This window comes from Dermacentor andersoni, chromosome 3 (genome assembly GCF_023375885.2).
Source record: "Dermacentor andersoni chromosome 3, qqDerAnde1_hic_scaffold, whole genome shotgun sequence".
Classification (NCBI taxonomy): Eukaryota; Metazoa; Arthropoda; class Arachnida; order Ixodida; family Ixodidae; genus Dermacentor; species Dermacentor andersoni.
In genome coordinates, this window is record NC_092816.1 from 115,015,348 (window position 1) to 115,028,434 (window position 13,087).

Sequence of the window (13,087 nt, forward strand, 5' to 3'; positions counted from 1 at the left end):
ACAGCGTTAAGAGCCCCACGTCGCATATTCTCCGTCGTCGGCGCCCGGCGCCGGCGTCCCTGTAAGTGAAAATTGCCTTTATGTCGAGGTATACGCCAATGCCACGCCTTGCTGCATGACACGCTGTATATGCGGGTTATATTAGCACGCCATTCTGTCACTACAGTTGCTCCTACCTTCTCTTGCATTCGTGAAAAAGTTTTTCCTCGCAATTTTTAGAATGACAGCGCAGAAACTGAGGTCATGAAACAAAACACCGAGAGCACATGAATTTTATGTGAACTCTTCTCAGACTGAAATATTAAAAGTCCGAAAGAATAGTAGAAATGTGAAAATGACGCAATCTTATAGCGCAACTAAACGCTACCTCCGGTATCCGCTAACAAAAGACCCCGTGTTTCTAGAAAAAGAAACTCGCCTTTATGCATAGCGTTCGGGGCCAGCGTTTCCAGGTAAGATTTAGGGCTACATAAGCTGCACTCCGCGCGAAGCGCGAGAAGCATTGAGAAGTCTTTGAATGCTATCGCATTCCATTGTTAAAGGCGAAGTTTAAGCATCCTCCATTTTTTTTTCTTTCTAATATAGGATAAAAGGTTCAAGAGATGTCACACTGTTAATGATCTTCTAGCTTCTCTTCTTTGAAAAACTCGACAGTTTCGGCCGGAAGGCTAAGCATTGACGGCTAGGTGTAACGTTCCTGTTGAACTTCATGGACGATATTGTAGCTTTACTCGAGGGTACCATGTCCGCTTGATGTTATTCGCGAGGGCACAGCTGGTGGGCAGGAGATACAGCGCTCTTGCAGCCCTAGGCGCCTCACAATGGTGGCGTGTGAGGAGCGCCATCAGAGGTGTTGCAGACATCGCACCTCATGGCACCCTAAATGAGAGCGATGGGAACCGGTTGGCGTTAATAAGTGCCCAATGAAAAATTGCATAGCGTTACTTGGATGATATAGCTCTCCGTTGGGCCAAGATAAGTGCATACGCACACCAACTGAGCATGAATGCTCTAGTGTACAAACAGTGCGCATGCGCCCATGTCCATGCCGGCAGCGGAACGCTGGCCGGTCTCCTGGCTCCGCCATCAATCCGATTCGGCGGAGCATTGGCGGTCAGTCAGGTCTGCTTTATCTTTTTTGCAGCCAAGCGCACTCCACGTCTCAAATGACAACTTAAGTCGTACAGCACAAGCCACGCACGTTCCGTCAAGAGCGTGACAGCACGCCGCGGCGGCGGGAATGAGCCTCGCGTGTTCTTATATAATTGCCGCCGAAATAATAATGGTTTCTTGTGATGTATTCGCACGCTTTAGCGATAATCATAGAATGCCTTGATTGCACCATCATTCAACACTTTATGATGGCGGGGATTTGGGGGACTCGAAGAAAAAACAATTGGTCTCGAGTGCCTGCTCCAGCTGTCACTCATGATTTGATGAAGTAAAGCATTCTATAGCGCATAGTGTGATTCATCTACCATTCCTACACTATGTTTCGGACATCAGGTGCAACGCTGTGGAACCTACGCAAGAAGTTCGGTGACGAACGTGTGTGTGTGTGTGTGTCAGTGCGCGCGTTCTATACACGCTTCGCTACGCGTCCACGGCGTTCGCTAGCGCGAGCGTGCACGTAAGGATGCCGCGGCGGGCTGCCAATAGAAAGGCGAAAAAGAAACGCAATGAAAAACAAATTGGTCTAAAACAACGCCTCACATAGCCGTATATACCACATATTGTTTGTTTCTAATGATTACCACTTTCAATACTGGGCGTATACAAAGAACACTTTCCCACAATTGCGTTAAACAACATCGACCTATTTCTAAGGTCCGACGCAGCCACTGCAAAAAGTCCCTCTAGCCTCCACAGCGTTGCACCCGATGTCTGAAACAAGAGTATAATAATTGTCGCAGAGAGCCCTTCCGCAAATCCTTCAACTCGCAGCTGTGGATGCATGCATGACACTAGAAGTAAAATTAGACAAAGAAGTGGAACACGAAGAAGAAGAAGAAGAAGACCATACCATACAAAACGCTTCTGATTCTTTGCCGGCTGATAGGACTTTTTGCGCTGTGTAATCAGTATCATGTCGGCGAAAGCGGCTCCTCATGAAGAGGCCACTCCCAAGACGGTGACCACTTCGCTCCTGGAAGGCTTCGCAAACGTGGACACGCGGGACTTAATCCAGCAGAACGTCTACGTCATTCTGGGACACGGGCGGTACCAGCGGATCATCCTGGTCAGCACCTTCGTCGCTGCCACTGTGGTGCTGCTGCAGTCGTTCGCCTATTACCTCATCGGCCGTCCCGTAGACCATTGGTGCCAGCCGCCCGATGACCTGCGTCACCTCGGTGTCCAGGGCTGGAAGAACGTCGCAATACCCGTGCTGGCCGACGGCAGCTTCAGCAAGTGCACCGTATACGAGCCCCCTCTACCGGGGAGCTGTTCAGTCCCTCGCGCATTTCGTCCTACCTGATCCTGCTGTACCACGGCTGCTACATTGACGTCTTCTTGCTTAACACTTTTTCCGAGGTGACGCAACGATTATGAGGCATGCCGTAAAGCACTAATGGACATTTTCGACCTGAACTACCTAAAATAATCTATACGGAGAATTTGCATTGAAGTTAGCTTACTTTCTTTTCACAGGGCGACATGATTAAGATTGACGGTGCGGTGGCTTTTCGCGATATGTAAATGCGTATCCGTGGTTCGAGTTCACCTGCAACAGTTTCTTCTTTCGTGCGAGCTTGTTGAGCATGTGTTCCGTCAAAAATAAACGGCTACATAAGGATGGTAACATGCAACCACATGAAGCGCAGCTCCCACGGCCCTTCAACGCATTTCTTCTGCGTTTTAGATTTTCCATGTATTTGTTATTGCAATAAAAAAAACTACTGTGTTTGGCCACGACAACATAATGTAAGCTACACTGACATTGTTAGCAAGATGGTGTTTTTCCTGCAAGTGTTCGTTGTCAGGTTCCAGAAAACAGCGTCGGCAGCAAACGGAGGCGTGCATAACAATGACGTTGAAAAGCCTCAAGCATTGATCATACCCACTGTGAAGGACGCGCCTATACGACGGTGTCGGCGGCGGCGATGTTCTACGTAAGAAAACCACGCATTCTAATCCACGCATACCCTCCGCTTGGCGCATCCATGGACGTTACTGAACTAATTGATCAAAGCAAGATGCTTCAGAAAATTCGTAAAGTATGAATTACACACGAACTCGAGATATGATAGCGTCGTATTGGCATTTGGATATACGCGAAAACACCATCCACTTAGGCAGAAACTCAACCACAAACTCCTTTTTCACCTGCCGTTTGAGGTCAGTCTTTAGTAGGAGCGGCGCGTCCCAGGAAGCTCACCTTCGTGCAGAGCGTTCACCTGCAGTGTTTCTCAGAAAACATTGCGGTTACATAAACTGCAGTTGCCGGGAAGCGTGAGAAGCTGTAAGGGATCTTTGAATGCTATGGCGTTCCCCTCTTAAAGACAAAGCTTAAGCGACCTCCTAACATCCTTTTTTATTATTATTATTGCTCACTTGTCATCAGATCACACTTGACTAGTGCTAAAAATACATGGCTTCTTTGTCTGTGCAGTACTATAAAATGAATTGACATTGACATTACTCAGCTCTTTCACCATACTGAATCACTCCGGATTTTCACTCAAATTATTGTACACCTTTTAAATGTATCAAATACTTCCTATGGTCGTCGTGCGCTACAGTTTTGAACGGAACAAATGGTGCCACTGACGGCACGGAGTGGTACTAATAAGTGGACTCTAAGCAAGATCGCGGACGGCGGAAAGCATGAGAGATCGAAAAGACTTCGTTGCATAGTGGACAGAGATGTGTGCCGACGCGTCATTTTGGCGTTAAACAGGTAGCGGTCACCGATCAAATTCCATTGAAATATTCTGGGTCTTCAACTAAAGTCATGAGCACAGCGCTGGCGTGTTCTTTTTTGTTCGTTTCTTCGTCCATGTCTGGCATCATCGCCAATGGCTGGCATCATTATAAATACTTATATCACGCAGAATTCTGAACGGTATGTGCGTCTTCAACTGTACGATTGACGTAAGACAGTCAATCTCTCTCCCGTAGCTCTCCCGTGTTCGCAGTGCAATCTAGGAGCATTGATTCGTTTAGACAATGGGGTCCCCACAAGAATGCCCACGTTCTAGCCTGTTTTCCTGCTGGATGTTTACAATTACACTAACGATGCAAAAAAAATGTCAGAGTAAAATTTCTAGTGGCAATTGATAACGTGTGCCGCAAAGGGCACTACGACCCATTGCAATATTTAATCCCCTCTATAACAATAGAGGTACATCCAACAGACATTATAAACAGCGTCAAAACGACGTGCAAATTCGATGTGTCTTTCATCAAGCATGCTCATCCCTCAGCCGTGTGCAGACATGACGTCCGCCTAGAGCCATTAATTGGGAACATAACCGGGGAATTAAGACATGATACAATTTCGGCTTCTCGTCTTGATCTCAAAACATTTTACTTAAACCAAAACTCTCGCGGGCATTCCTGGCCGAAACGACACGCATTCAGCGCTAGCGTAACCCATGGTCCAGATAACGTAGCGATTCCATTCCAATTCCAGATTACTGCATAATCGCCGGAATCTGACAGTTGTCAACAGAGAATCATAGAAACGAAGAGAAAGCAGCAAAACTAGTATTTACATAATTTCTTCTCAGGTTTCTGGCTCAGTGGATATGCGTCGTACTGTAAGCGATTGCTTTTCTTTTTCTTTTTTTTTCGCAGTTTTACTGTAAAATATTGATACCGTGTAAAAGCGGGAACGGTACATTTGTTGCTGCTTAGCTATTAATTTATGGATCGCACTCATTTGGTGAATTCAGGCACACTTTTGGTTATAACAAGAATGCTGAGACCTAAGCAGGCTGATAGATTAGTTTGAACAAGTTCACCTAAGAAAATCAGGGATAACTTAAAACAGCGACGATGGACGACAAATATGAGGTCAAGATTGGTAAATTTATTTTCCTAATATTTTCCTCTACTTCTGCATTCCTTATTAATGAAGCTAGTGCACTATACTCCTGAACAATGGTCCCCCTTAATGAGCACTAGTAGTAGCTGCTTTTACTTCAGCTTACGTTTACTCAGTTTGCCAATCTATCCATCCTTCAGCCACATGGTCAATAACGATCAAACTTTCTGGATGCCAATGTAATTGTATCTGTCTCCGAGAGACATTCCGAGTCTTTCGAGCATATCAAGCAGAAAATGACGAGAAGATGGCAACACAGGGAAGAAGGCACTTACTTTCCTATCCACGACGCCCTCTGCACACACCTTTTGCTTATCAAATGTTAACGCTTTTCGTTCGCTGATAATGGAAAAGTGGAAAAACTGGAACTGAAATAACCTGAGGCAAGAAATCTTCAAGTTTAATTCTCACCTGTGTCGTTGTCGGATCCCGCCGCTTGTATATTTCCATAGGCAGGACGTTCATTTCTGCATACAAGATCATTACTTATCTTTCAAAGCACATGGGGACGTCATGGTCCTAGATATCACGGTTCTTGTGCCATTGACGCTAACTCAAGATGCATGACGCATACAGAGACCCAGCCTACGAGACTCTCAGTGATCAATATTTCTCTCGAAGCTATTTTATTTCCATTGTGCAGACTTTTCTATAAACGTCAAGGAGTATTTGCTAAGAAGTCAATCAGAAGACGGTTCGTCGGGGCGATTGACGTTTTCGTTTATCTCCTTCTTTTTTAGGGAGAAGACCAGGACGAGCGTAGCGTAGTACCGTGCAATCGGTGGGACTACGACACCGAGAAAGACGGCGAAAGCATCGTCAGCATGTGGAACTTGGTGTGCACTCGCGACTGGCTCTACTCCGTTTCGAAATCCACGTTCGGACTGGCCCCCATGCTATTCGTTCCCATCGCCGGAATCGCAGCAGACCGCGTGGGTCGCAGACCAGTCTTGTCGACGTGCGCCATCTCCACATTGCTCGGCAGCCTGGTGGCCGCGGCGTCTCCCTCTGCGGGAATATTCATCCTGTCGCGCCTTGTCACTGCTGCCATGGCAAGCGCAACAATGCTGATGGCCTTGACTGTGCTCTACGAAGTGACCGGAAATGAGCACCGGGCTACGTACATATTGACAGCCAGCGGCATCGCCATGCTTGTGACGTCTCCGCTGGTGCAGCTTCTTTCGACGCTGAAGCCAAGGTGGGTGCTCTCACAAGCCCTGCTCGTCACGGTCACGGCGATAATGGTCTCTTGGTGCTATTACCTTCATCAGTCCCCCGTTTGGCAGATTGCCGCGTGGAGGCTACGGGCAGCTGAATTCACCGTACTCCGAGCAGCCCGGATGAACGGCATAGAAGCTCACAAGGCCACAGCAACATTTCAGGCGTTGAAACAGCAGCTCCTGAAGCGGGATACCAACACCATGACGGTGACTGCTGGTACTTCGAGCATACTCCGTTCGGCATCCCTTCGGCGGCGCGCATTTTCTGCACTCGTGACGTGGTTTAGCGTGAGCTTTGCACTCTATGCCTCAGGCTTGGGTGCCCCGCTCGAAGAACTGTGGGCTCTCGCATCCTTTCTATGCAATGGGCTCATTCTCATCATAGCCTTTTATGGCATGAAGCAACGAGGCCACCGCGTGACTCTGTCAGGCTTACTAGCTTTCCTCGGCGCCTCAAGCGTGCTGCAGATGGTACTCTCGCATTGGACCTGGGTCGCCGTACTTCCTCTGCCGAGGATAATGATGTCCAGTGCGTCAGCGATCGCCATGTTTCTGAACTACGCCTACACCGCGGAGGTGTACCCTACGACGATTCGAAGCTTGGGGCTTTGCCTGTCGTACTCCTTCGGCCGACTTGGCATGCTTCTGGCTATAGGCCTCGAAGCATCCTTGCACGAAGAACAGCTCTTGGTCGTTTGGGCCATCACGACAGCGCTGGCATTTGCAAGCGCAGTAGCGGTCCAGTGTCTTCCCGAAGTATATGTCGAGAAGCCCGCCGAAGTTCGCCCAGTTCTGAGCGAAGAGCAGCGCAAGGAAGCCCTTAAAGCATCTTTGACATCCACCACGGCATCGCAGAAGTCCCTCAAGCCACACAAATCGGGCAAGCATCATGGCCGACGAAAGAGGAAAGCAAACTCAAGACGCGGTACCGCGACCGAAATTTCAGCGGCAGCATCGGCAGGGGCAACATCGCTAGCGGCAGCCTGTTCCCAAGAGGAAAGTGTTGGCCCTCCTGAGCTAGCCTCAGCGATGCCGGTGTGCAAAACGCCATCGCAATAACTCAAGAGCATCGAATATATGCGAGCTGATTAAGGAACACGAGCTTTTACTATCTTTACGTAAATTGATTTTCCGGTCAAGGGTTATTAGTGAATTCGGATACCTTCTGCTGCACGTTTTTTTTTTTCGTGGGTGCAAGTTTTTCAATTTTCCTTTCATTTTCTCAGTGCGTGTGAATTATATACCCGTGGCTGCTTAAGGGAGATTTGCTGGAGCAGCTAATCATTAAATCCCTATTATAGAGTCTGACGTATTCAAAAGGTAAAAGGTGTAAATTTGATTCTCAGCTGCCATATGAGTCTCATTCAATGTACCCACTGCATACTTAAGGTTTGCGGGCTTTTTTACTTCCTCAGTAATATTAGCATAAATAGTACAAGGTAGCAGAGCCGTACTTCTGTGAAACTTCCCACACTGTTAGAAAAAAATGTATCGGGTGCAGTTTAGACTAGACTCAATACCAAGCACTACTTCGAAACTACCTGCTTGCTACCTTGCATAATTCGGACTTAGTAGAATATACATTTATTAAGCAGTTACAAGGTTTTACGGACCGCTAATTAAAAATCCCGAGCAAGTGCCCCTACACATGCAAGCACCCCATCTCTACTTTTGCGTGATTTGGAATAAGTACCAACTATCGAGCAGCTATTGCCAACTGTGTTGATGGGGATGACAATGATGATGATGATCGGGCAACTGCCCTTCCTTTTCTTCACCCTGTTCACCGCTTTATGCGTTCTCACCGGACCACTTGGCTGCAGTCTTTTTTGTCAACATTTATGAAATTGCATATTAAATTACGTAAACTGATGCAATTGTTTAGAAAGAAATTGTTTAAGCGCACTTCTGCTGAGGCCCAATAGCTCACCGTAGCGAGGTATATGCATAGCCATACCTTTCGTCAGTCGCCAATTCCGTCAAATGTGTGACGTGCAGTGCTTTGGAATATACATGACATAGAAGGCAAGAATGCATTCGCATACAGTGAAAAAGAAAGGTTGAGGTTGTGGAATAGTATCGGCAAAGTGGGAGAAATGTGCGCGCAACTGCGCACCGTTTGGGAAGACATATGCAATGACAAATGGGGAGGGTTATGGCTGGCACCCCTGACTCCTCGTCATTTGCGTCGGCCATCAACCTTCCAATTTTTCGGCAACCAGTGTCCGAAAATTAGCGAAGAGCAAGGTGTGAATAGGGTAGCTAGAATGGGGAGGTGTGAAGAATGGCACCTGGAGGCTGCCCCTAAAACGCGTTCCTGCTGCATGACGACGCTGCGGGCAGGGGCGCTGTAGTTTCTCGCGGCGTGTGTATACTTCCAGGCGCGCAAATGATTTCTCGTGCTTGGTCTTTACGCTCCAATGCTCTCGATGCTGGCAATTATTTTTTTTCAGCATTATAGGTGCCAAGATAATTTAATGGAGTGTTTCAATGCACGTAGAAACTGCAAGCACCAATCACGCAGACGATACAGCGAGGAGGGCTCTTGCATCCACCTTTTGCCGAGGTTGGCGCGCTTATGCCTTCCAGAAAGTACAGTTCATAGGAATCACCATGGAAGGCCAATGCGTTGGAACAGCTTTGAATGTTTTGCGCGCAAATTAGTCACATATTTGCAATTGTAATAGCACTTTAAAGGGAGGAAGTTAATGCAATATATCAGCAATGTCGTAGAAGAAAAATTCTAAAAAGTACAAAATGCTGATTGCATAATAAGAGCTTATTGCATATAGCACAGTCAATGAAGAGCATCACATTTTTTACAAAGCACACAGTTTAATCCTCTTGATTTTGTTGTGAGCACCACACTTGTTTAACCCTTTGAGCAAAAAGCGAACATTAAAACCTAGCCATCGATACTGTTAGAGCAGTGGAATACTCCGTGCAACCAATCTGTGGCACATTGGCTGCTAGAAACAAGAAATCCTTGACCACTTTTGGATGCAGTCATGTAGTGCTGTATAGACTATTGAGTCTGTCCTCGAGGGTCTGAATAAGGTTGTACAAACAGGCTGATGGGTACAGAAGACCCCCCTCCCCCGCCATGTCCCACTGTTTGCAAGCATCTGCTGACAATTGGTGCCGTACTTTCTCTTATCACAAGACAGGCATCCCTACATGCCTTGCAATCAGTCAAAACGATGCACTTCCGGGCTACATAGCCCGCAATGTAATAAACCAGGCGTGCATCACTGCGTTTCTCCACATAGTCCACATGGTCCACGGCAACTTCTGTCGCTTCTGTTGCTTCAGCCAGTAGTGCACTGTCGTCCAAAGCTGTTTCTTTATTTTCTGAGAGCAGCTGCTACTCCGACAGCAGCAAGTCTAAAAATACAGGGGACAAATTTTCTCCTGTGGTGCTCTTTGCCAAGCTGTAAAAGCTCATGAACTACTGTAAAAGCTTAACAGAGCTGCACTACATAGACCACGAGAGCTACCTTGCACAGCGCTGTGGCCTACGAGACTGACAGGCTGACGGCGCCCCCGACGGAAGTGCCAAATTTTCCACCAGTGGCAGGAACGCGCAGCGGGGCCTAGCTAGGTAATGGTAGCGGTGCCACGGTCTTCACACCTCCCCATTCTAGCCACCCTAGAGTGGGGCTGCATAATACTAGTACGATTACCGTGTAATTAGTACTCGTTACTAACAAATGCCAAGGTTAACATCGAGGAGCCAGCCAGCCAGCTTCCCGCCGTGCCGACCGCCCAGCCCGATCATGTCACCGCCGCCGGTGACACAAACATTGCCTATTGTATTCATTGCGATAACAATTATATCGCACTCCAGGCGCATTTCTGCCGTCGGCGTGATATTTCGTATGAGGTCCAAGTACGGTATCATCGTCGCCGCGTGCCGTATGTGTGAGTAAAAGCACGCAAGCGTGAGCCGATGGTGGTGGCTCAATGTCGCGCAATGCAAGGGAAGAAAGCGGGTAGAAAGCATGCCGTCTTCCGTCGCGAGCAAGGCATTGGGCGGAGGCGAGGGAAGGGGGGTTTCCTCCGGCAGCAGCTGCATCAAGCCACGACAGCGCAGGTCCTATCTTTAAAGTAATCTGTGATATTGACAGAGTCTAGGTGTCTCTCGATGGCTCATATCTTCGTGTGCACGTCTGACTGCAGTTTGCATTGAAGCAATAGGTAGCACGAAGGTCACCTCGCTCACTGCTGCTGCCGTGCTTCCTTGCACCAGCATTTTGATAGCGAGCATTCGCGGTCATCAAGTGTGACGTGTTCATGTTTCCCTGTGCGTGCGTGACACCATGCTTGTTAATTTAGTTGGTAAGCGAATGTTTGCATGCTTATACGGCCGAGAAAACTACTACACCTACTTCATATAGCTCTCTAATGATTTTCTATCGCTTCTGATGCTTCGCTTTACGGGCGAAACTGCAACTGTTTTTACATAAAACAGTTGCCGGCAGAATAAACTCTTGTCTTAATATAATCTGTCATGAAATATGATTACGATTATAAAGCCAGAGCACAAACGAGAACTACAGTACAGTTGAACCCGGCTATATCGAACCCGCGAAAAAATGCCTATCAGTTCGATATAGAGCATAATTCTATATAAGCCTGCTAAATAATGGGATGTCATAAAAGCACATACCATTTACAATATCATTTTATTAATGAAACTAGCTGAGATTCGCATGAAATATTACTGCATTTTCTTCTGCTTGGGCAATTTCACTGCCTGCGACGCACGCACTTTTTCACGTTGTCTAAGGAGTCGGAGCAGCTGATGCTGCAACCATCCCCATTCGCGCAGAAGCACCGGACTAGTGTGGGCGCACCAATCACTCCGGAGGATGTGGGCAAAGGACCGTCATTGCGTTCCTCATTGTGCCCACTTTCACTTGGGCTCGTTACGGTGTCTCCAATATAGTGTTTGTTTTAGGGCTTTCCCGTGGTCGCGACAGCATCATTTGCACTCACCAACTCGTCCACCGTTGATTCGTCAACGGCTTCCGCATATTCTGACAGCTCGCTCCAAACTTCAACAACACCAGCAACGGCTTCGTTGCATTCATCAGAATTTACAGTCATCACCGAGCATGCGGAAGCCGGCACGGCTGAAGCAATTTCGGATGAACTACTCGTACACGGCCGTACGTAATAGACGTCGGGCGCCACGGGCACCGCGTCGCGAGTTTGGCCGCTTTAGCCCTAAACTCCCCCTTATTCTACAAGACTGTGCAGAGAGTGCTCCTCGGAATCTTGCACGCTACGGGGACAACCGATTTCTCACCGCGTTCGACCCAATTTATTATTTCGAGCTTCACGACGAAAGGCGAATTCCGCCGCTTCATCACGGCAACAGTGCGGGAGAAGGCCCACAAGACACACACACAATGAACCAGAAAAGCAGCAAGACAACTCTCACTTTCGCTATCTTGCGCGACGTGGCACAAGCGCCTCTGATTGGCTGTCCGAGCAAGCGCTGCGGGCGGGCCAGGATCATTTTTTGCAGGGTGTGTCGACGGCTCGTCCGAGGCAGCACGGTCGCGATAGGGAGAGTGGTTGGATGGAGCCTGTACTAGGGGGCCCGACAATTAGTGGTTTTCTGATTATTCTTTTATTAAAGTTTGTCTATCGTTCTCTTAACTACCACACGCAGAAACAAAGCAACAGCTCTCGCATTCGATGCCATAAATGAGGAAAAAAGTATATATATATATTGTCACCCAGCTATTACAACTAAAACAGTTCCAAAGTTCCAAACCAAAGGACCAGGCATGATTCCGTAAAGCCTACTCAACAATAGACCATATTCATACTATCAATCATGTGATAGGGAAATGTGTGGAATATAACCAACCCTTATATTCACCCAGCTCTTAAACCCAACTCTTAAATGTCACCCAGCTATTACAACTAAAACAATTTACAGATTGGCAAAATACAGATTTGCAAAAAAACGTCTGTCTTTAGCGATGGCTGGTCCTCGGAGAGAAGGCGCACAACCACGAACTTCGTCGTTCTCGCTTACGGGTCCAGTGTCATCACGTGCAAACTTATTTCGCGTCATTGCTCCACTCTCAAAAGCGATCGGCCCGGTCACTTCAAGGGCAGCGGGCGCGTCCTATGGGCAAGAGTGCCAACATGAAAAGACAAAAAAGAAAAAACATACAGGAATGCACACAATGCTGAAGCGGTTTGTGAGGGTTGCTTAGACCTGGCGTGCGTAGTACGGTTTCATCTGTACTACGTGGACGACTTCAGCACGGGAACGGCGTCGGTTCGAACCAGGATCAAAGCTTTAAGGCACCACCTCGTAGTTCACATCACTGAAGCGGCGTACAACTTCGTAGGGGCCGAAGTAGCGGCGCAACAATTTCTCTGAGAGCCCACAGTGTCGGATTGGTGTCCACACCCACACGCGGTCGCCTGGTAAGTAATGGACGTTCCGTCGGGTCCGGTTGTAACGGTAGGCGTCGGTATTCTGCTGGGTGCGGATGCGATTCGGAGCAAGCTGGCGAGCTTCCACGGCTTTCTCGACGAAATCTTCAGTGGTGTCATTCCTTGTGGTTCCGGGGTCTACCGGGAGCATGGCGTCAAAGGGGGTTGTAACGCGACTTCCGTAAACAAGCTGGACTGGTGTAAACTTGGTGGCCTCCTGCACAGCGGTATTGTAAGCAAACGTGGCGTATGGCAAAATTTCATCCCATATTTTGTGTTCCACATCAATGTACATGGAGAGCATGCCGGCTAATGTTCTGTTTAGGCGCTCTGTTAAGCCGTTAGTTTGGGGATGATA

At 47.9% G+C, this 13,087-nt stretch overlaps 1 protein-coding gene across 1 annotated transcript; it reads left to right on the top strand.

Annotated features, from left to right (window-relative positions):
* The first annotated feature begins 2,086 nt into the window (after positions 1-2,086).
* On the top strand, positions 2,087-7,326 carry LOC129386396 (solute carrier family 22 member 7-like). The gene is made up of 2 exons (XM_055074284.1): positions 2,087-2,416; positions 5,788-7,326. The coding sequence occupies exons 1-2, from the start codon at positions 2,087-2,089 to the stop codon at positions 7,324-7,326; spliced, it is 1,869 nt and encodes a 622-aa protein (XP_054930259.1).
* The last annotated feature ends 5,761 nt before the right edge of the window (positions 7,327-13,087 follow it).